The following is a 23,280-nucleotide window of genomic DNA, read 5'->3' on the forward strand; positions in this document are numbered from 1 at the left end:
CCAAAAGCAACAGCAAACAATTTGCACCATCATTTGGGGCCAATCTTCCTAGAGGAGCAGACATTCGGAATAAAGCAGGCCTTACAAACCACAGAAAAGAGACAAAAGGGTCCGCCGGGGCGTTTAAGTAGAACTCTACCAAGTAAATGACATCAGGGGGCAGATACTTGCCATTTATCCGAATCCCTTTTAGCTGGGTGAAACTTCTAACTTGTAAAGGCTGGAAAAACTGCCTAAGGTCAAAAAAAGCAATTTCCACAGAAAGGCTAAAACGCCAGAAAAAACTCCAGAAAAAAACGCCAAAACGCAGAAAAATGCAGTGGCAGTTTTCTTGGCGTTTTTCATCAAGAAAACAAACGCAGGACAAAAACCCAAGTGGAAACCTAGCCTTATGGCGGCGCTGGTGCAAGTAGCGGGAGCCACAAAACCAAAAGGATGACAGGGAGTGTGGGGGGTCCGAGCGAGGCTCAGCCAGGTAAAATGGCAAACTGAGGTGGGGACAAGGGTGGCACTGGGAGGCTGTCTTTTGGGACAATCTTGGCACTGGGCAGCTGCAATGGGAAGTTGTTGGGGGACAAGGTTGGCGCTGGGAAGCTGTTTTTTAAGACAAAGTTGGCACTGGGAAGAGGGATTATATTAATAATTTATTGTTAGTATTTTATTTTCAAGAATATATATTAAGGAATGTGTCGTTTTCTTTGCGGTTTATTATATATGTTTAGTAATTTATACGTTTTTGAAGCTCCTGCTCATTGAGAAACAATAAAAAACAGATGTGTAACACGTATAGAAGCATGACCGTTTTATGTAGCCAGTGATTGTGTAAATACTGAAAAATACATCTTCGCCAGTCCCAGGCATACATTTGATGCAATGCACTCGTCAAAGGGTCACCCCAATGTTAATGGTCAGGGTACCGAGACATTTTGGACGATGTTCCGCTTCCAGCTTTGTGGGGACAGTTTGTGGAAAACCCTTTTCTATTCCAGCGTGACTGCGCCGGGGCACAAAGCAAGCTCCGTAAAGACATGGATGGATGAGGTTGGGGAGGAAGAACCTGACCGACCGCACAGAGCCCCGACCTCAACCCCATCCAACACCTTTGGGATGAACCGGAACGAATATTGCGAGCCGGGCATCTCGTCCAACATCAGCGCCTGACCTCACAGACGCTCTACTGGATGAAGGGGCAAAAATTCCACAGAAACCTCCAAAATCTGGTGGAAATCCTTCCTAGCCGTTATCTGCAAAGTGGGGGCCAACTTCATATTAATGCCCGTGTATTCAGAATGTGATGTCACCAAAGTCTCTGTTGGTGTAACGGTTAGGTGTCCCAATACTTATGGTCATACACTGTATCTGAGCACGTGATCCGCTGACGTCATGCAGTATCTCACCTGACGGGATCCACAAAGATGTATTCTAGGGCTCCTGTCATCCTCTGCATTCTCCTCCCGGCCGCACGGTGTCGCTGTTTCCTGTCCTCCAGGACTCCGCCTTTTTCCCATAATTCCTCATGCTGCCCGCTGTGCCCGCCTCTGGAAAGATGGCGGCTGTGTCGGTGTTCCCCGGCGTGCGGCTCCTCAGCATCGGGGACGCGAATGGGGAAATTCAGCGGCATGCGGAGCAGAGAGAGCTGCGGCTGGAGGTTCGAGGCGGCGACATAGCGCTGTATAACGGTATGTGCGAGGGAGCGGAGGACGGGGGGCTCTCCATTACACTGGGGGCGTCAGGGCAGCGCGATGCTATGGCGTCAGGGAGGGGAGTCTATCAGTCTTACAATAGTGGAGTGTGAGGGTGGAGAGAAACGGGGGGACGAGCTTTGTGGGCGGCCTGCGGAAGGCTTGAGGGGTAAATGCATTGTCCTGGAGTGGCGCAATCGGGAAAAGCCATTGTTTGCTGGATGAGAGTAATGGAGGGGAGAAGGCATTGTCTGCTGGATGAGAGAAACGAGGGGGCATTGTCTGCTGGATTAGAGTAATGGGAGTGGAGGCATTGTCTGCTGGATTGGAGTAATGGGAGTGGAGGCATTGTCTGCTGGATGAGAGTAATGGGAGTGGAGGCATTGTCTGCTGGATGAGAGAAATGGGAGTGGAGGCATTGTCTGCTGGATGAGAGAAATGGGAGTGGAGGCATTGTCTGCTGGATGAGAGTAATGGGAGTGGAGGCATTGTCTGCTGGATGAGAGTAATGGGAGTGGAGGCATTGTCTGCTGGATGAGAGTGGAGGCATTGTCTGCTGGATGAGAGTAATGGGAGTGGAGGCATTGTCTGCTGGATGAGAGTAATGGGAGTGGAGGCATTGCCTGCTGGATGAGAGTAATGGGAGTGGAGGCATTGCCTGCTGGATGAGAGTAATGGGAGTGGAGGCATTGCCTGCTGGATGAGAGTAATGGGAGTGGAGGCATTGCCTGCTGGATGAGAGTAATGGGAGTGGAGGCATTGTCTGCTGGATTAGAGTAATGGGAGTAGAGGCATTGTCTGCTGGATGAGAGTAATGGGAGTGGAGGCATTGTCTTCTGGATGAGAGTAATGGGAGTGGAGGCATTGTCTTCTGGATGAGAGTAATGGGAGTGGAGGCATTGTCTTCTGGATGAGAGTAATGGGAGTGGAGGGATTGTCTGCTGGATGAGAGTAATGGGAGTGGAGGGATTGTCTGCTGGATGAGAGTAATGGGAGTGGAGGCATTGTCTGCTGGATGAGAGTAAATGGGAGTGGAGGCATTGTCTGCTGGATGAGAGTAAATGGGAGTGGAGGCATTGTCTGCTGGATGAGAGTAAATGGGAGTGGAGGCATTGTCTGCTGGATTAGAGTAATGGGAGAGGAGGCATTGTCTGCTGGATTAGAGTAATGGGAGAGGAGGCATTGTCTGCTGGATTAGAGTAATGGGAGAGGAGGCATTATCTGCTGGATGAGAGTAATGGGAGAGGAGGCATTGTCTGCTGGATGAGAGTAATGGGAGAGGAGGCATTGTCTGCTGGATGAGAGTAATGGGAGAGGAGGCATTGTCTGCTGGATTAGAGTAATGGGAGAGGAGGCATTGTCTGCTGGATTAGAGTAGTGGGAGAGGAGGCATTGTCTGCTGGATTAGAGTAATGGGATAGGAGGCATTATCTGCTGGATGAGAGAAAGGGGAGAGGAGGCATTGTCTGCTGGATTAGAGTAATGGGAGAGGAGGCATTATCTGCTGGATTAGAGTAATGGGAGAGGAGGCATTGTCTGCTGGATGAGAGTAATTTGAGTGGAGGGATTGTCTGCTGGATGAGAGTAATGGGAGTGGAGGCATTGTCTGCTGGATGAGAGTAAATGGGAGTGGAGGCATTGTCTGCTGGATGAGAGTAAATGGGAGTGGAGGCATTGTCTGCTGGATGAGAGTAAATGGGAGTGGAGGCATTGTCTGCTGGATGAGAGTAAATGGGAGTGGAGGCATTGTCTGCTGGATGAGAGTAAATGGGAGTGGAGGCATTGTCTGCTGGATTAGAGTAATGGGAGAGGAGGCATTGTCTGCTGGATTAGAGTAATGGGAGAGGAGGCATTGTCTGCTGGATTAGAGTAATGGGAGAGGAGGCATTGTCTGCTGGATGAGAGTAATGGGAGAGGAGGCATTGTCTGCTGGATGAGAGTAATGGGAGAGGAGGCATTGTCTGCTGGATGAGAGTAATGGGAGAGGAGGCATTGTCTGCTGGATGAGAGTAATGGGAGAGGAGGCATTGTCTGCTGGATTAGAGTAATGGGAGAGGAGGCATTGTCTGCTGGATTAGAGTAATGGGAGAGGAGGCATTATCTGATGGATTAGAGAAAGGGGAGAGGAGGCATTGTCTGATGGATTAGAGTAATGGGAGAGGAGGCATTATCTGCTGGATGAGAGAAAGGGGTGAGGAGGCATTGTCTGCTGGATGAGAGTAAAGGGGAGAGGAGGCATTGTCTGCTGGATTAGAGTAATGGGAGAGGAGGCATTATCTGCTGGATTAGAGTAATGGGAGAGGAGGCATTGTCTGCTGGATGAGAGTAATGGGGAGAGGAGGCATTGTCTGCTGGATGAGAGTAAAGGGGGGAAAAGGCATTGTCTGCTGGATGAGAGTAAAGGGGGGAAAAGGCATTGTCTGCGGGGTGAGAGTAGCGTGGGGGGAGGCGGCATCGCGGGGTGAGAGTAGCGCGGGGGGCGGCGGCATCGCGTGATGAGTAGCGCGGGGGAGGCGGCATCGCGGGATGAGTAGCGCGGGGGGAGGCGGCATCGCGGGATGAGTAGCGCGGGGGGAGGCGGCATCGCGGGATGAGTAGCGCGGGGGGAGGCGGCATCGCGGGATGAGTAGTGTGGGGGGAGGCGGCATCGCGGGATGAGTAGTGCAGGGGGGGCGGTATTGTCTGCTGGAAGAGAGTAACTTGGGTGAAAGGAATGGGATAAGTGCGTTGTTCATATCGGGAGACAGGAAGAATAACGGGGGAGCGGGCTGTTGTGGCGGGGGCGCGGAGGGGGGAGCGCGGATGAACGGATGTCAGTAGAAGTAATAAGGCAGACAGACTGGGGACGTTAGTGTTTGTTTACAGTGCTTGTTGTACGCAAAAACCAGGTGTGACTCTCCTTTCTGGGAGCCAATAAGAACGGTGCCTGGCAGGCAGGGGGCGGGTACAGAACATGGATCTTTACAACAGTAACACTTCTAGGAACTTAGACTTGTGATCTTTGCCAGTCGCTGTATTCGGATGAAGCGGGGGCTCGTGGGGAGTTTGTGTGCAGCTTTCACAGTGTGCCGGCGCCCTGCAACCTGACTTTTTGCACCACACGTTTGTATTTTCCGAGAAGTGTAAGCTTCTGTGTCTCCGGCACAATCACTTCATTTGGGCTTTGTGTTCATCGCAGCTCCTTGTGATCAGCGATAGAGCGATGTGTCTGCCCCACAGAGATCAGCACCCGGGGCAGATATCACTCGGTAACCAAGCCCTGAACGCGCAGGATGAAAACGATAAATACTTGTCATTTAAAGACGTCCCTTTGTGTGTGTGTGTGTGTGTGTGTGTGTGTGTGTGTAAATATGACTATACATCCATACATGTGGTGGAGGGACAAGTCCACTGTGTATAATATATAGCGTGTATAGGGGAATCGCAGATGCTTTGGGGTGTAAGAGTGAATTTCGGGGTTAAGTGAAAGGAAATATAATCATGTTTGTATCCTTTGAACCATTTCTTGTTTATTTTTGGAGATGTGCATATAGAACAGTATAAGAAGATACTTAACTAAGAATAACCAGCCAATTACTAAGTTTTCAAGTTAAGTTGAAAGGCCATTGCCGCGGGACGTACTGGGACGTACTGGGACGTACTCCGGTCCCTGGATAGCTCCGATAGCCCGCCTTCTTTTCCCTGAAATCGTGAATAAGAGGATGCGTTCTAACCGCGTGCATTTGGCGTTCCGTAACGCTAAAACCAGCATTCGAGGTGTACATTTCGGGTGAATTTTGGCTGGTTTCCTGACCCGTTACCTTCCCGTAAATCTCAGGAATCCCCAGCTGGCACAATCGTTCGGGAGACGCCAGAACTTCAGCCTCTTCCCTAAAACAATCATTTACTTCACTCCCAGAATAGGATATAGAACTTGGTTATTGTGATCAAGCGGTCACCGTAGCAACCTATAAAGAGGTCCGGTCAGTAGAACAATTCCTTTTGTTGCTATGGCGATAAGATCATTTATTTTTTTTTAGAAACTTAGCAGCCTAACCACAAGCATTGGGGCTCTTTAACGTAGCGACGGGGGTCAGATCGTGACATCGGCTGCTGGAGGTACCTTGTGCTTACGTACACTCTGTGTACATGTTAGTGTGTTTATATATATGTGTGTATATATATACACACACACACACACACACACAAGTAGGTGGTAGACATAAGACATGCTGTGTACATGTGATATGCGTGTAGCGTGTACCTGTTCCTAACGTATAACATTTCGGCGGGTGGGTCCGCACGCGGCAGGCTTTCAGTATAAATGTCACATCGCTTTAAGCGATGATGTAGAAGCGCCGAGCCGCCCGCGCTCGTCCTGTCACATTCCACTCTTACATCATATTTATTGCTTACAGAAAAAAACCTTTTTCCGTTGGACGTCCCCTTAAAGGCTGTGTTAACCCTACGAGTCCTGCCAGCCAGAGCAAACATATACAGCTGTTATTTATTGTACAGGAGAGAGGTTTATTTTTTATTATTTAGAACTAAAGGAGTCAGAAGTAACGTAGGGAAGTTTTATTTTACTGAGCAGGTGGTAGATAAGTGGAGCGGTTTACCAGCAGAAGTGGTAGAGGGTAATAAAGCGAGGGGATTTAAACATGTATGGGATAGACATATGGCTCCTGAATCTAAGACGAGACCAACGACTGATTAAAGTCTAAAGTGACGATGCAGAAGATTATTCAATGAAAGAATTGGCGGAGATTTTCTTTTGTATTTTTTTGCTCGTAAGGGACGCATCTGCTTAATATCGCTGTAACTCGCGCCTCTTATTGGATGTCTTTTCGCGTGTACATGACTAATATCAAACTTTACTATCCTACTTTCTGACCTTGTTCATATTTGGTATAAATAATGGGGCATAAATGGCGAAATTAAAGCGCCTGAGATTGGTGATAATCGGAGAGGGGGGGGGGGGCGTCCACAGGGTCCCCAATAATAAATATCTGAATTCCGTAAGCAGTCTCTGTAGCGCGCGGTGTGAACGTCCCCGCTGGTCGCTGTCTGTATGAATGAAAGGCCGTCTTTGGATTCAGAAGGCAGGGTGCGAGGGATGTGAGCCGGCGGGGTGCGAGAATGTTATTCTAGCCTCTCGTCAGAATGTCATGGATGTAATGTTTGTAGCTGTTGTGTATATGCATGAGCGCGTGTTCGCAGCCTTACTGCACGCGTGTGTGGGGGGGTTTCAACGAACATGCTTTATCAGTCACAGGAGAAAAAATACGAGTCTACCCAGTTTTCTGTGGATACCGGTAATGTTTGTTTACCCATCTTCCTTCCTTGTCTGTGGTTCATGACCCCCCCCCCCCCTCCCCACATGTCCCCCACTTAATTTTGGGATTGAAACGAATGGCTTTGCTGGAATACACAGGTGGGTGGCTTTGAACTGCTCAGCGAAGGAGAGGGGCCATGTGGACTTTATGGCAGCTCAGTAACTATTTGCCGTAAAGTACCCTGTAGATCTTCGGTTCTGAGAAGCCTGATGACAAACCGGTTACACGTTGAGTTTATTTTAGGCTACTTTGGGCAAATCCAGGAGCTACACCTATAGAGATCAACGGCTTCTGGGGATTGTCGAGCTCTGGACTGGATCTCCGGTAATATCGATTAATACCAGATCCTATGGGGCAATGAATCTTAAGGCGGTTAGGGGTCCATTCGTTATCCTTTAGAGCTGTGACACTTGATCCTCGGCTCTAGAATGCTGGGAAAACTATCCGTAGCAGATCCGCCGTTTTATTTCCTCCAATGGTTTAATCCCACAAAGCACGGAACCTTTTAAGAAGCTTTCTTCGTTTCTATGACAACAACCTATCTATGTCCTGCATGACGTTTGCGTTTTGGGCTGGCTATATTTTATAGTTTAGGAGTATTGTGCCGTCCGTTAACCATTTTCCTGTTTTTTTTCTTCGTTTCGTTCTCAGCAGAGAATGTCTGCGTATTTAAATGCACCGTTACGAAGGACACGGAATGCAGCCGCGTCGGCAAGCAGTCTTTCATAGTCACTCTGGGATGCAACAGCGTCCTGGTCCAGTTTGCCACCCCGGCAGGTAGGTGCCTACAATAATACCCTTCCTGGCACTTGTTATGACGGGCCTGAATACAATAAAATCGTATTAAATGTTTACTAGACTTGTGCACACGGACCAAATATAGACATTTTTCCTTTCTTTTTCGGTCCGTTAGTTTTCGGACAGTGAATGTTCCCTTTTGGTTTGGATGAAATTCATTCTCTCACCCTCATTCACTCCATGGCTCACTCACACTCGGTGTCTCCCTTCCTCCTTGGCCAACCACATCCACGTCCCCGTCTCCTTTTTCGCTGACGGGAGTCCAGGGTAGCGGCGCGAATAGCGGGGAGAATCGCACCAAGTAAACTCATGAACATTCTTATGAGCAGATAATGAATATTTCCTTTCTCCCCAAGATTTCTGCTCGTTTTACAACATAATCAAGGGCTGCCGATGTCAAAGCACGGAGAAGAGCGTCTTCAGCGAGCGGACGGAGGAATCCTCTGCTGTGCAGTACTTCCAGGTGACCGGATGGTCCGCACAGTATAAGGGGCTGGGATTTTTTAACTGGACAAAGTAATATTAGAACAGTAACCGAAAGGTAGCAGAATGTTGAAAGTATTCATTTTTGCCGCGCACCAGCGAATGGGCTGCCGGGGGGGGGGGGGGGGGTCACCGTCCACGTTTCTAATTTCCGTTTTGTTTTTTTCGCCCCCCAGTTTTATGGTTACCTGTCACAGCAACAGAACATGATGCAGGATTATGTGAGGACAGGCACATACCAGAGGGCCATCCTGCAGAATCACACAGACTTCAAAGATAAGGTGAGAACCTAACGAAATGCTCTGTGCAGAAGTAGGTCCTTCACCGGTCTTCAGCTTCATGGAGTTTGACTTTTTCCCCACGCACTATTAGGTCATCTTAGATGTTGGTTGCGGATCTGGAATCCTTTCCTTCTTCGCGGTCCAGGCTGGCGCCCGGAAAGTGTACGCTGTGGAAGCGAGCTCCATGGCCCAGCACGCTGAGGTGAGGGTCATCTACATACATGTTTTAGGTGTAGGTGAACCCCTGTCATTTTGTTTTTGTTCTGACCTCTGACCTTCGTACCCCGCAGCTATTGGTGAAGAGCAATAATCTGAGTGATCGCATCGTGGTCATCCCAGGGAAGGTGGAGGAGGTCACTCTTCCGGAGCAGGTGGACATCATCATTTCTGAGCCCATGGGATACATGTTGTTCAACGAGAGGATGCTGGAGAGCTACCTGCACGCCAAGAAGTTTCTCAAGCCGAGCGGTATGATTTGAGTCTGCCTCTCCAGACACGATGGGTTCTCCGGAGGATATTATTGTGTTCCGTCCTTGTTGAGATAAGAAGCAAAAAAAATAATCTGCAGTGGAATACTCATGAAGACCACAGATGCTTGTCATCCAGTTTTATTAAGCCACATCAGTAAAATGTAAGCACGCTAGACCTCTTCCTACATGTTGCTGTTTGGACAACTTTGGTTATGCTTAGATGCTACTGATCTGGCTTAGTAGAATTGGTTCATGGTAGCATTTTCCTATCTCTCTCTCTCTCTCCATGTATACCGCCTTCGTGGACGCTTTGATTCCTTCCTTGGTTGTTCTGATGGCGATTGTCCGTCCTGAATGAGTGTTTGTCTTTGTTCTGCAGGTAACATGTTCCCCACGATTGGGGACGTTCACCTGGCCCCCTTCACAGATGAGCAGCTATACATGGAACAGTTTACAAAAGCCAATTTCTGGTGAGTACAAGCTCTCCGTCCGTTCTCGGTAACGTAGGCCACTCACAGGCCTTATTTTAGCCATACCATAAGCCTGGTTTATTGGAGCTTAAATCAGTTCTCTTGTTTCCACAGGTACCAGCCATCATTTCACGGGGTGGACCTTTCTGCCCTCCGTGGGGCAGCTGTAGACGAGTATTTCAAACAGCCTGTAGTGGTATGTTGGGTTCACAAAGGACATACAGTATATATAGCATAACTGCCCCCCCCATGTACTAAGATGTCCCTTTCTTAACAGGACACGTTTGATATTCGAATCCTGATGGCCAAATCTGTGAAGTATACCGTAAATTTCTTGGATGCCAAAGAGGCCGATTTGCACAGGTAGCTAACTGTACACTCATACTCACGCTCTGCATCGCTATGCAATGTATTTTCATTCTAGGCTGTTTGCTGCCAATGGAAAGCATGCTGACATATCCTCTTCTTTCTGTTCCTCAGGATAGAGATCCCTTTCTCCTTCCACATGCTTCAGTCCGGCCTGGTGCACGGTTTAGCCTTCTGGTTTGATGTGGCTTTCATCGGATCGATGTGAGTGGGGAGTTGGTTGTGTGCTTTGCTTGGCATTGGGGTACATTGTATTAGGGATGCACCGATATAACAGTGGGCGAAATATATCGTCTGAAAAGGGCATTATCCTTATTTTTAAACTCCTAAAATAATAGTACGCAGTGGCCCTGCTGCTTACCTGCATGTTTCTCTGTCCGAGCAGCGTCTCTCTTGTACCGACCAGGGGAAGCAGGAACCCAGTGGAGTCACGTAAATGCATGTCACATGACTCTGCTCCGTTCCTTCTTCCCCTGGGGGGTCAAGAGAAGTTGTTCGCACAGAGGAAAGCAGCAGGGCCCCTGCGGAAGTCTGCGAGTGAGAGATCTTCAGTTCAGGAAAGGTGGGAGAGGGTGTATGAGTGAGTATGTGTGATTAAGGGAATGTATATGAGTCAATGTTTGTGAACGAGTGTGTGTGTGTGATAGCATGGATGTGTAAATGGGGGGGGCATAGGGAGGCTGTAATCGCACTCCTATCATGCCCAGGTTCCAGCATGTACTGGCTTCCTGGGCATGATGGGAGTGTGATTGACGATTATTTATATATATAATATATAATCTATAGCTAACCACAAAATGAAAAGTGCATGTGGTGGCTGCAGTGTCTGTGTTTTATTATGGTGTGTAGTAGGCTGTACAAGGCCTACTACACACCGCTCCCCGTTAAACCGTCTTCTCTCCTCTACTCTCAGGATGACAGTCTGGCTGTCCACGGCCCCGACAGAGCCTCTCACTCACTGGTACCAGGTCCGTTGCCTCCTGCAGTCTCCCCTCTTTACCAAAGCTGGAGATACCCTGTCTGGGACTGTGCTGCTTATCGCTAATAAAAGGTGTGATACGACACTGCGCCTCGATCCATACCCTGCTGTCCCTACACCCGAGCCCTGTCCGTGCGCTCCCGGATCCTCCTCTGTCGAGTCTCACTGCAACACCTCTTCACCCATTTCAGTTTCTCCTTCTGTGTTTCTCTGCTGTGATTCTTCCCAAATTCTAAACATGTCTTCACCGTTCACTAATCTGTTCCGTAATGTGCCGTCTCTCACCCTGTGTCAAACCCTCTCTGTTTTACAGGCAGAGTTACGATATCAGTATTGTTGCTCAGGTGGAACAGACGGGTTCCAAATCAAGTAACCTGCTGGATCTGAAGAACCCCTTCTTTAGGTAAGCCTAAACGTCTGAAGAACCCCTTCTTTAGGTCCCCCCTATCATCCGCATTATGCTTATTCTGCCACATCTTAACCCTTAACATTCCTATGTTTTTCAGGTACACGGGCAGCACGCCGTCCCCACCTCCCGGCTCGCATTACACCTCTCCCTCTGAGAACATGTGGAGCACAGCGGGGGCATACGGTATGAACACAGGAATGGGCATGGGAGGTAAGTGATGGCGCTAGGCATCTGGGCAAAGCTGTTGCGTTTGCAGGCTAGTATAGGTGCGTGCACGTGACGGGATAAATAATGAGCCAGTATACTCGCGGTGCGTGTACATGGAGCAAATGGGTATCAAGCAGATATACACACAGATCCCGTGCTTATCACCAGATGGACAATATGGTCAGTAGGACTCGCTAAACCAGCATGAATTCCCAAAGACTTGTTAAAATGGCTTATACCTCTTATAAACCATGTCTTTATAAAATAAGCCATCTCCGAGGATGGTTCAGGACTTAAACCGCTGATAAAGCAGAGAATATAACGTCTGTTTCAGAGCGTGTAGATGTACCAGGAGCTTTAGAGTTGTTTCTGTCTCACATGTTCTGTGCTCTGACCCGATCCCTCGGTTCTGTTTCAGGAATGCCCGCGGCGTATGATCTCAGCAGTGTTATGGCCGGAAGCTCAGGCATCACCCACAATAACCTCATCCCTCTAGGTGAGCTGCATGCTGCGTCCCAGCACCCAGAACCCCAAGAGCAGACACTCGGATCCGTCAGTAATAGCGTAATCTTATTCACTAAATTCAATAATCTTGCTACTCGCAAAAAGCTTAATTGGCAAATATTTTCAGATTGGGGGGGGGGTGAAATATATAGTTTGCAGGAAGCTAAACTTATTTAGGCTTGATTAAATCCATATTTCTTCCAATCAAGTACATTAACCTGAAGTAGTAGTTTTAATTGTGTGTATATAATATATATGTATGATTATATAATGCTGCCACAGCCTGCTGCTTATGGTCACTAAAAGGCCATGTTGCGCTCGTGTGCCGTCTCTAGCTGTGTGCGAACTCCCTGTAACGGCCTGCCCTCCGTCTCTTTACAGCTAACACAGGAATCGTTAATCACACCCACTCGAGAATGGGATCTATCATGAGTACGGGGATTGTACAAGGTGAGTGCTCGCCATATCCCCTTCCTTTATGGTTATCCGTTTTGTTATATCATTTGCTCCAGTCGCTCTCTCTCTCATCAAGGGCTGTTTGTCTGGACTGAGCAGTTTCCGTTGGGAGGTATGATCCGGCTCCGCTGGCTCGTTACTCTCCTTGGACCTGGTGGGGGGTGTCAGATCTTCCCATATACAGCATGGACCACTGTGCCTAAACGGCACTCGGCGGGGTAGACGGCTGTGCAGGTCATTGGGAGGGGGTGGCTGGGGCGATGTTCTGCGTCAAGCCAAGGTACCCCTTTAGGGGCTGGAAGTTCAAGACCCCCACAGCATGTTCTCCAGCTTCCCATGATGTGGAAAGTATCGCAAAGTATGGTTTATGCCCTAAACTGCTAGAAATGTAAAAAAAAAAAGTAATGTTACTCCCGGCTGTACAGTACAAGGCAAGGAGATGTTGTGAACCCATGAAGACCTCGTTCAATGACTTTTCACTTTTTTCTCCACTTATAGGCTCAGCTGGAGGACAAACAGGCTCCACCAACTCCACTCACTACCCAGTCAGCAACCAGTTTAGCATGGGTGGTCCCGCTATCTCCATGGCCTCTCCCATGTCAATCACCACCAACACAATGCATTATGGGAGTTAAAGATGGCCGTTTCTCCCCCCCTTCCCATCCCTCGGCTCTGACCTCCCACGTCCTCTTTCCAAACGGACGGCACCTGGATACCAAACAAAGCGGTGATTACTTTTTATCCTCCGTTGCGATTGCTGCGGGGTCTTCATCAGACGCCTGCACCAAAGATCACCCTGCCACGGTGCAGACTCCCATTCGCCCCCCCCCCTTACCTTTTACACGGACATTTTTCCTCCCTTTGCTGCTCTGACCGGCCCCCCTATACCCCCTTTTTATCCTTCCTTACCTCACCCCCCCACCACCACCATTTCTATCACACAAAGCTAAATGCTTTGCTTTCTGAAAAAATGGACTTGTGCAATTTTTTTTTTAAAGAAAATACTAAAAAAACCTCACTGTGTCAAAAATGGAAGAAAGTGGGGGAGGGGGGATCCTTCAATCAGTGCCGCCTGTCTCTGATTAATTGCAGAATCATGTATTGCTTTCTCAGACCATCGCCATTAGCGTATTGGACTCTGTGGCCCTAGGGGCATTTGCTGTGCGTTAGTATTATGGTTAAATAGGATACTGCATAGGGGGTCGAGGTGGGGGGTCTGATTGACTTCATTATGTTCTACATGCAGTAAGTGCTGCGTTTTAAGGAATTAAGGTACCCTCTAGCCTTCCCTAGCTGGGGCGGACGCCAGGCTTTTTGTTTTTGATACTCGCCGGAGCGGCGTATAACGTTCGTCTTACGCTGGCTTCTGTTTCTGTAACTCTCGGACGGTCGCCGTTTATGGCCGATACGGCCCGGGCTGCTCTCGCCTTCCCTGACGTTCTGGGAAAATCTGCGTTTTTAATGCGTTTCCGTGCAGGCGGCTGATCCGCGCTGATGAAATTCTAGTATGAATTGGCAACCAAACTTTACTGCTGCTTGGGGTGGGACGACGACAACGACATAGATTTGGGGGGGGGGGGGGGGGGTCCGGAAGGTTACTGTATACAAAATAAACAAGATAATTGGCATACGGTGGTTTTAGATGTTCATGTAACCTCTTGATGTATTTATACACTTAAACGCTACTAGAACAATGTATCGAGCGTCACATCGGTTACTTTCTGAATGCATAGACTCTTCAGTGTGGGGGGGGGGCAACCCTCTATCGCTCACACTCACACACAGAGTGCTAGTGGCAGGTTAGTGACACACTACACGTGTGTAATTGGTAAGATCCGTTACACACGCTCTCCCCCAAGCGAATAGAAATACAAAGCCGGGTTCTTGATGTTTCCTGTGGGCCGCGCCTCGTGGGTTTTAAGGGAATGCGCGGCGGATCGGGGGCGTTTTATTAAATGGCATTTTGGGCCCCGTTTTTCTTTTTTGAAGGCGAGAGTTCCCGGCTGTCCCGGTAAAGATGGATTTTTTTTGAGCTCTGGGACAGGCAAAGGTAGAAGATCTCTTAAAGGCTCATCAGCGAAAAGGCAAATCCCGTTGCTCATCTGTCGGCGGCTGCAGGTGGGGAGCAGAACGCGGCCTTCCCGCCTGTCCCCCCGCCCCCCCCCCCCCCCGCTGTGCCGGTCTGTCCCCCGAGATTCTGTGTGTTTGTCTCAGATTCCGTTATGTTACCCCCCCCTCCGTGTCCTTTTCCCTTTCTACCTCTGACCTTTTGCGGCGAGAGCGATCCTCGCATGCGTCAGACTAACCCCGAGCGTCCGTCCCAAATTCTTTATTTTTTTTAAAGGTTGTATACTTGTAACTAGAGCTCACCTTTAACCCTCCCAGTGCCAGAAGGGTTATTGAAGACATGGCTCTGGAACACTTTGTACACCCTCTGACCCTGACGATCCCCCCCCCCCATTTTTTTTTGTTTGCCTCCGTTAGGGTATTAAAATGCTTGTCACAGAACCCCAATATCCGCCTGTCTTGTCTGTGTTTGTCTGTCCCGAGTGTGGCAGTAGACTGTAGTTAATAAGATGGATTTTCGGAGGTAACTGCAGGAAACCATTGCAAACGCAGTTGCTGTACTCACTTCTGTCTGTAGTGTTTCAATAAAGTTGGGAGGGTTATTCTCTTTTTTTATTTTATTCTCCTGTCCGTTATTTGGGGGACGGGGGCAAGAAGGCAGTGGCTTTTTGGTTAACACAAGGCGTTTTGTAAATATTTTTTTTTTTAATATACCTTCTGTCCCCTATGGACGTAGCGGTACGTCCTGCTCTTCGTTTGACAACCTGGACTCCCCCTTGACAGCGGAAGCCAGCATCGCCTTCTGGGTTGCATCACTGCTGACCTCATCGGAGGACAGGATAGCCCCTGCTGGGATATCCGATCACTTCGATGAGGCACAGACGCTGTGATCTCTTTGCAAGTCTGTGGGGACCTGCATAGAGATCACAGTGTGATCGGTGCGGGGAGGAGAGTGAGAAACCATCTCTCTCACTTTTCTCACATGCTGAAACACAAAACAAAAAAGTGATGTCATTGTGACATCACTGGCATTCACATGTTTAAGAGCTCCCTAAGAGGATCTTTTACCGTTTTAAAAAAAAAATCTATAAAGGAAAAAACCTTACATCTCATTGCCCTAACACAACATCTACTGCATATAAGCCTCCTGCCCTCGTTCACAACCCCAATCCTGTTAAGCCATAAGCATAAAAATTCTACGAATAATGTACACCTTTAAAGTATGTTCCCTTTAAGTGCTGGGAAAGTATGGAAAATCTATATAATCTGGGTATTTCTGAGATCAGGACACCCGAATTGATAAACTTGGAGGGGTTTTTCCATCACTTTACCTAAGTTTGTGAAGATTAAGAGAGAAAATATTTAAAAAAAAAAAAAGTTTGTCAAATTTTTTACTAAATTTCTCATTCTAAATTTTCAGCTAATCATCTAACTATGGTACCAAAAGAAATCTCTATCTCTCATTGAAAGAAAACAATAAGTAGTTTCCTTATTCACAGGAAAAGAGAATAGTCGCTGAACCAACACAGCGCAAAGATGGCAAACTTGCCTCAGGACTGAAGGGGTTAAATTAAACATTTCCAGATCCTTTGGAGCAGAAACAAATCTTTTATTTAGCTAAATATATTAGTCTGGTTCTGATCAATAAGTAAATCTCCGCTATAAGCACAAAAAACCAAACCACCCTGGTTTTCTTAAACATGCCGAAATTATTTCCCGTTTAAAGTTTTCTGCCGCTCTGTGAGACGTCCCTTTAAAGAGCCCTAGAACAGGCTTGCGCGGTCTCGGAGCTGCCGCCGTGTGTTAAAATCCCGCTTCGTTCGGGTCGTAACCGCAGTCGTTACGCGTGGTGGGTGGTGATGTGTGCGGTTTTCTGAAGTGTCGTCGTCGCGACATCCGCTGCTGCCTTCTCTTCGAACTTCTTGAAGAAATACACCTGTTGGATAAAAGCAGACGTTTGTTAAATCAATGGGGGCGCTTTTTGCGCATGGGCTCTTATAGGACCACCACCTGGAGCCTACTGGGGGTGAGTATTCGACATGGACGCAGGGTGGTCATCGATCAAACACAACCGCTGCAAAACAAGTAGTTGGGGTTTGTGGAAAGAGGTGGATTCTGTGTCTGTAAGGGGGGGGGGGCGCAACGTGAACTTGCAGAGGGATTTATCCGCAGCGATAAGTAAAGCGCTGGAGCGTCTTTCACACCTGCAAAAAAGCACAGGAGCCGTTGGCACCGCACCATCCCAGATCGTTACTGGACAGACCCTACCGCGTCTTCAGGGTAAAAGAATGGTCCGAGCGAGAGCGCCTAGGGGCGGAATAAGTTATGAATGCGATCAGCGTGAGCCGCGGTGATATACCTCCTCCTACTCGTGAAATGTTTTAATCCGGATGTATTGCGCAGGGCAGAAAATGCAGCCTTTCGATTATATTCTGTGATCGTACGGACTTGTGGGCATTGAATGTGATGAGAGATTCCAAGAATTAAAAAAAAAAAAAAAACACATACAAAGTGAACTAAGGAATTGGCTTAAGGAAAAAGCTTCACGGTACCTTGCAGCCTACAGCCAGCAGCACGTGCAGAGAAACCATCCCGATCACCATGCCGAGCGAAGCTATTTTGTTGTCTTTGCTGATGTGGGGCCAGAAGGCGAGGAGGAGGACGAAGCCGGAGAGACTCGCGGCCACGAGAATCAAAATCCATCGGAATAATTCATTGGGAACCACGCAAAGGATCTGCAAACAGCAGCAATACCCGTTATTTTACTTAAAGAGTTTATAGGCAGTAGAAGCAACAAGAAGAGGTGTTGGAAACCAATGACCCTTACTGCGCATGTGATGTGCACATGACGGTGTCTGACCAGGTCCAGTCCCTGGGCATTGAGATCATAGGTTTCACCACCAGTGTCTTAGTTACCCTAACACGGTGGTTATAATGCGTAGCTATAGAAGTAACTCATCTATAGCAAGCTGGATACTCACCGTTATTGGGATGTATACGGCAAGAGAGTATCCGTACACGCACACGGTCTCCATAAAGCTGTAAGATCCCACGGTTTGGCTCACACCCTTCCGCCACTGAAGAAAGCCCCACAGGCCCAGGGGCACCAGCCAGGCATAACTGTATATCACTATACCAGCCACGGACACTGAAAGAGATCGGTATGGGGTTATTATGTAAAGAAGAGGGAGCTATGGGTGACGGACAGGAGGGGGTTATGGGGCACAGAGTCTGTCCCTCCCACCGCAGGGTGCCACAGACAGGAGGGGGCTATGGGGCACGGAGTCTGTCCCTCCCACTGCAGGGTGCCACAGACAGGAGGGGGCTATGGGACACGAAGTCTGTCCCTCCCACTGCAGGGTGACAGACAGGAGGTGGCTATGGGACACGGAGTCTGTCCCTCCCACCGCAGGGTGCCACAGACAGGAGGGGGCTATGGGGCACGGAGTCTGTCCCTCCCACCGCAGGGTGCCACAGACAGGAGGGGGCTATGGGGCACGGAGTCTGTCCCTCCCACTGCAGGGTGACACAGACAGGAGGGGGCTATGGGGCACGGAGTCTGTCCCTCCCACTGCAGGGTGACACAGACAGGAGGGGGCTATGGGACACGGGTGGGAGTTCCAGCTTCATAGTAAGCCTAGCAGAATATTGTGGATCTTGACTCGGAAAAGCTCACCTTTGTGGAACTGCGGGCTGTAGACGTAATCTGAACGGTCGTATATCTGGATGAATGTTGACAAATTCCCCATGACTGACACAGTGATCACCAGAGTAGCACAGATCCAAAATGGCCCTGAAGAGGGCCAAAGGGTAGTTTAATAACAGGAGATGAAGGCACAGCTGGCAGAAGAGTTTATTCACCCACATATTCTACATTAAAATCTTCCCCTCTCCTATTGATCGATGCATGATGGGGTTGGCCCTTGACAAAGCATAGTTAAAGGTGCTGTTCTACCGCACTTCCCATAAATTCTTTGATCAATTCTTTCTGGGAATGCTTGTGATGTTACTGATGAAATCACCATAAATCATCAAATGAATGTTTGTTTTTCCTCTAAACAGAACAGCACCTTTAATGAGACGTCACAGAACGTTAATGTGAACACAGCGCAGAGCGTCGGGCTGTCCGGTCCCCGCCGCCGCACTCACCGTACAGGTCGGGATTGTTCCTTAAGTGGTGACGTACAAAGTTTTTACCAGGGAGCGGCACCAGCGAGGCTTTGATCCGGTCGAGGACCTAAGATTAGAAAACAAAACGACGTGAAGGGCGCTTCCCATTCAATGAAAGGTAGTCTCGCCCTCGAAGCGCGTAGCCCCCGCACCCCCTCCCAGGATCACCGTTTACCTGATACGTGTCTACGTCAAAAAAGTCCTGGTAATACTGAAAGGTCCAGAAACTCGACGCTTTCTTCTGGGAAGAGAGGAGCTAAAAACAAGACATAAGAAGGAGAGAAAAAGTAAAGAACAAACCGTAAATTAAACAGCAGGTGGCACCGGCAGCAGGTACAGCAACTACTCCTGGGTTACAACTCTCACCATCCTGAGCCAGCAAGAGGCTGTAGTTAGACTTCTTGCGTACAATATGAGTGAGTAAAAAGAGCAGCGATAAACTCTCCGCTCCTCACCTCTGTCTGGTCGGTGTTGCCCTCCTCGTCCTCGCTGTCTGCCTCCATGTGCAGGGTGGCGTGCTGCGGCCGGATGTCATCGTTCACACTTTGCGTTTTGGCGTCTGGATCGGCAGCCAGAAGATCCGCCGCTTCATCAAACTCTGCAACGACAAGAGACTGGAGCATGGAACCTGCCGGCAGATCAGACCCATTCTGTCTCTGGTCTGATTCTCTCTCTGCTGTAAAGACTTAAACATAAAGTTGTCAGTCTTGTCTTAGACTCAGGAGCCATATGCCTGTCCCTTACATTACATCCAAGTCTCTGAATGACATCGAGTTTGCCCTTGTGGCACTGTGTGCGTGCGTGCGTGTCAACAATGAGGCTTCCATCTGTGTTCTACACACATCATGTTATTACTTTGTCACGCATGCTCGGCCTGTGTACTGGTCATGAATGTTGCGCACACACAACTCACAATGTAATGTAAGTCGAAGGTGTTATGGGGAGAGCGCCTGTACAGGTTCGGCAGCGCTATTAGAATGATGGAAGAATTCAAAACAATGACATTAAAATAAACAAGGTAGAAAGTCAACGAACAACATCAATAAACAGGAGGTACAGAGAGGGACGAGCGCCCGGTTCTCACACGCTTACAATCTATTAGGGGGGGGTTACATGTCCCATTTTGGTATGGTGGTGGAGGGGGAGAGAGTACCTGTCCCACTTAGTATGGTGTTGGGGGAGAGAGTACCTGTCCCATTTGGTATGGTGTTGGGGGAGGGGGAGAGAGTACCTGTCCCATTTGGTATGGTGGTGGAGGGGGAGAGAGTACCTGTCCCATTTAGTATGGTATTGGGGGAGGGGGGAGAGAGTACCTGTCCCATTTAGTATGGTATTGGGGGAGGGGGAGAGAGTACCTGTCCCATTTAGTATGGTATTGGGGGAGGGGGAGAGAGTACCTGTCCTATTTGGTATGGTATTGGGGGAGGGGGAGAGAGTACCTGTCCTATTTGGTATGGTGGTGGAGGGGGAGAGAGTACCCGTCAATGTGCGGTGTCAGACTGGGCAGGGTGAGTGGGCGGTTTTGAGTGTTCCGTCTACCCCGGGTAGGTGGATAGTGGGTCAGTCATGAGTGTACTTAACGCTGCCAGTTACTGTGGACAGTCACGCGTGTCACTCTCGCACCTTGGAACTTGAGCTCGTCCGTGGAAGCCATGGCTGGCTCCAGGGTACCAGTCGGGGATCCCTCTTCTTCCCCGGGACGCTGAGTTTCGTCACACACACTCTCGGACCCCGGTACCACCGTGGAGCTTCCGCGTCACCGCAACCCGGCCGGTACCAACTGCTCGGCAGTAGGTGTGAGCTCACTATTCGAGAAACGTGGCTTCTGTTCACCGGAGTTCTTTTTCAGGAAAAATAAACCGATTTATCATTAATTGTGAGAACAGTTAGAGATTGTCAGTTTGTACGCCTCTGCATTAGCAACACACGGAAAACAAGATGGATAGTCCCCCCCCGCGCCAAATTTCACAATGGTTCCTTCCATAATCAGTGACGCGTCAAAAATGTTCCGTCTAGAAACAGTGTCTGGTAACGCCGGAATATCCGTGCGTCAGGTTGTGTATTGTGTATGCTGCCATGACCATTGAGTTTGATTTGTTTTGTAGACGTTTAGGTTATATTTGTAGAAATTCTTTATTGGACATTTCGCTGTCCATTTCTTTAGGTTGACTTTTAGTATTTAAAAGGAACTTTATGATGGTAATCCCTATTTCCCGCCGGAGGATGATTCGTGCGCGCTAACGATGTAGTGAAAGCCGGAAGTGGCTGTATCGTTGCGGAAAGTCATGGCTGCTCGCTGTGTTAGGGTGTTGTGCCGGAGGTCGTGTTCCGGGACAGCCGCCGGGTCTCCCCCAGTAGTAGAGACAAGAAAGCCCGGGCTGTGGGGGCGGATCAGGACCGGGAAAATGGGTGAGAGGTGCCGGTGCAAAAGAGAACACGTGGGGCTTGAAGTGAACCAATGGCACTCTGAAGGGCGCGTGGTTTTACCTATACATTATAAAAAGCGATGTATAGATAAAACACAGCTGAGAGCTTTAGGGTGTTCTACCTGGTACTGAAATGAAGCTGCGATCGTGGCTGCTGGCTGGGCTGCACTTTAATGCTTCTGCCCCAGTCCTCTTTGGAATGTTCTATAATGGGGTATTAGTTTTGGCCGCTGCCCGTTAAGGCTTCTAGTCTTACCGATTCATGCTGGTATAAGTTACTAAAGTTCATCCCTAGACCCTGCAGGCCACAACCAGGCCAGGATTTCTGTGTATCTCTACCTGATAAATATTAATGTGGGTTATACACATACACGAGCATTTCAGATTAAACCCAGAAGAAGGCAAAAACTGCACAGCGATGTCCACTTGTGCTTCAAAAAAGAGGGAACGTTACTTCCTGACTCCAAATTGGCTTCGGATTCCTCACCAGCGAGCTATAACTAATCCTGTAGTGAATTCCTCATCTCTATTTTTACCGTAAAAAGAAAACAAAATTGCTGCTGCAGGTGGGAAAAAAGATAACGATGCTTTAATTGAGATGGCTCGGCTTAAGCTGGTATATGATAGTTGTGGCTCTGAAAAGTCGAGTTGAGCACCATTGACTGAATATGTAATTTTATATATATATATATATATATATATATAACATGTTGTATTTAATTTAACACACCTTATCGTATATATGTGACTGCAAGGGGCAGATACACCCTTTTATTGCCCTAAGCTGATACAGACAGGGGAAGGGTATGGGGTACGGGGTCTGCCCCTCCATCCACAGTTTGAAATACTTACTAAGATGTCACCGGGTGATTCCTGCAGTGTCGTCTTCTCTGTGGTGGAGTAGATAGGCTGTTAGGATAATGTGTAGTTGCAAAGGATTGTAGAACCCTTCTTGTTGTGTGTTAACAGGCAGGGTTCTACAATCCTTTGCAACACCCTCTTATGTTCTCCGGTTTAAGTCAATTAACTGTATACTCTGAAGTTTCAGAGGTTGAAGCTCAACTCGTATTTAATATACTGATTTGTAATTCTTTTCTTTTTCCCCTCTTTACCAGCTGTGTGGTTTAAAGGCCTTATTCATGATTATGGAGAAGCCTGCAAAGACATTGTAACAGGGGCCAAAGAACGTCCTGGGAAAGCTGCCTTTTACATCTCCCTTTTAGCAGGCTTTGGAGTTTGCTCTTCAAAGGCCCCATCGGAGGATTCCTTCCAGTGCTCCCTTCTGGAAGCCTCTTCTTCTCTGCTCCTCCTTTCTCCCTGGACACGGAGTGGAAAGTCCGACCAGCACGTGCAGAAGCTCATAACCCTGACAAACCATGGCCGCCTGCGTCATCTGAACTTCCTTCTGTTTTCTATTGTCTATGAAGCGCCTTATGACCCAGATGTTGACCTCTACCCGGCACACTGCCCTCACCTTCAACCTCGTTGGTTCGATTTCCCCAGCCGGGTTCTAGATGTTGGCTTTTTTGGACGCTGGTGGTTCTTGCAGTCCAAGATGAAAGACTATGATGTGAACGAAGATGAATTTGTTCACCTTCCTGAACATATGAGAACAATCTCGCATAATGATCTCCACTCACAGGACAACGAAAGACTGTTCCAAATCAAGTATCAACCAGTTCTAATGCCAGGCGACAATCCAGAAAACTAGAATAGGAAGACCTTGCACTTGTTTAGCCACATATGTAAATTATACATGAATTCTAGAAAATATATCTATGACTTTGTGGAAGTAGCTGATGTGGTTTATTGATTATTTTGCTGCTTTGAGTTTGTCCTAAATTGCTGTTTATAGGTTCCGCTGCTGAAAGCCGGGATTGCAGAAGTGACCAGATACCCTTCGTGTCATTTCTTCTTATTTATTTTAGATTTGAATTTAAATCTCCCGGTTCCTGGTGTTCTGCAGGACACCTAAGCCTAGCCAGTGACAAGGCTTAGGTTCAATCTTGTTTCAGGAGCCCATGACTATGTGCTTCCAGTTCCCTTTGATATAAGCACCAGGCCTTTGAGCATGAAACAGGTTGTCTAGTCACCATACATTGTTCCAGACTTTTCACCAGAATCCATTTTTATATATAAACTATTTATTTGACATTGTTTAGAATGGTTCAAACTAGGAGCACGGGGGCAGTGGCGA

The 23,280-nt window shown here is 48.3% G+C and overlaps 2 protein-coding genes and 1 pseudogene across 3 annotated transcripts; 2 read left to right on the plus strand and 1 right to left on the minus strand.

The window, feature by feature from the left end:
- The first annotated feature begins 1,546 nt into the window (after positions 1-1,546).
- Positions 1,547-13,055, plus strand: LOC149277929 (histone-arginine methyltransferase CARM1). 2 transcript variants are annotated; one of them, XM_089502549.1, is made up of 17 exons: positions 1,547-1,671; positions 6,162-6,186; positions 7,654-7,774; positions 8,152-8,258; positions 8,455-8,559; positions 8,651-8,761; positions 8,850-9,027; positions 9,409-9,499; positions 9,614-9,695; positions 9,777-9,862; positions 9,980-10,069; positions 10,779-10,916; positions 11,158-11,247; positions 11,351-11,463; positions 11,879-11,956; positions 12,346-12,414; positions 12,919-13,055. In XM_089502549.1, exons 1-17 carry the CDS (start codon positions 1,547-1,549, stop codon positions 13,053-13,055), a joined length of 1,746 nt encoding a protein of 581 aa, XP_089358675.1. The 2 variants fall into 2 exon arrangements, with proteins under 2 accessions (XP_089358675.1, XP_089358676.1); XM_089502550.1 differs by lacking the exon at positions 6,162-6,186 and having other exon boundaries at positions 1,547-1,679; positions 7,649-7,774.
- Positions 13,056-16,327: 3,272 nt separating this feature from the next.
- On the minus strand, positions 16,328-20,311 carry LOC149277930 (protein YIPF1-like). Its single transcript, XM_089502564.1, has 8 exons — positions 20,281-20,311; positions 19,113-19,255; positions 18,833-18,913; positions 18,637-18,724; positions 18,164-18,280; positions 17,469-17,635; positions 17,040-17,222; positions 16,328-16,423 (listed from the first exon to the last, which is right to left on the minus strand). Exons 1-8 carry the CDS (start codon positions 20,309-20,311, stop codon positions 16,328-16,330), a joined length of 906 nt encoding a protein of 301 aa, XP_089358690.1.
- A 631-nt stretch (positions 20,312-20,942) lies between these two features.
- LOC149277931 (mitochondrial import inner membrane translocase subunit Tim29 pseudogene) lies at positions 20,943-22,794 on the plus strand (annotated as a pseudogene).
- The last annotated feature ends 486 nt before the right edge of the window (positions 22,795-23,280 follow it).

This window comes from Sceloporus occidentalis, unplaced genomic scaffold, assembly GCF_023333645.1.
Source record: "Sceloporus occidentalis isolate IW3139 unplaced genomic scaffold, rSceOcc1.0.p SCAF_205, whole genome shotgun sequence".
Taxonomy (NCBI): Eukaryota; Metazoa; Chordata; class Lepidosauria; order Squamata; family Phrynosomatidae; genus Sceloporus; species Sceloporus occidentalis.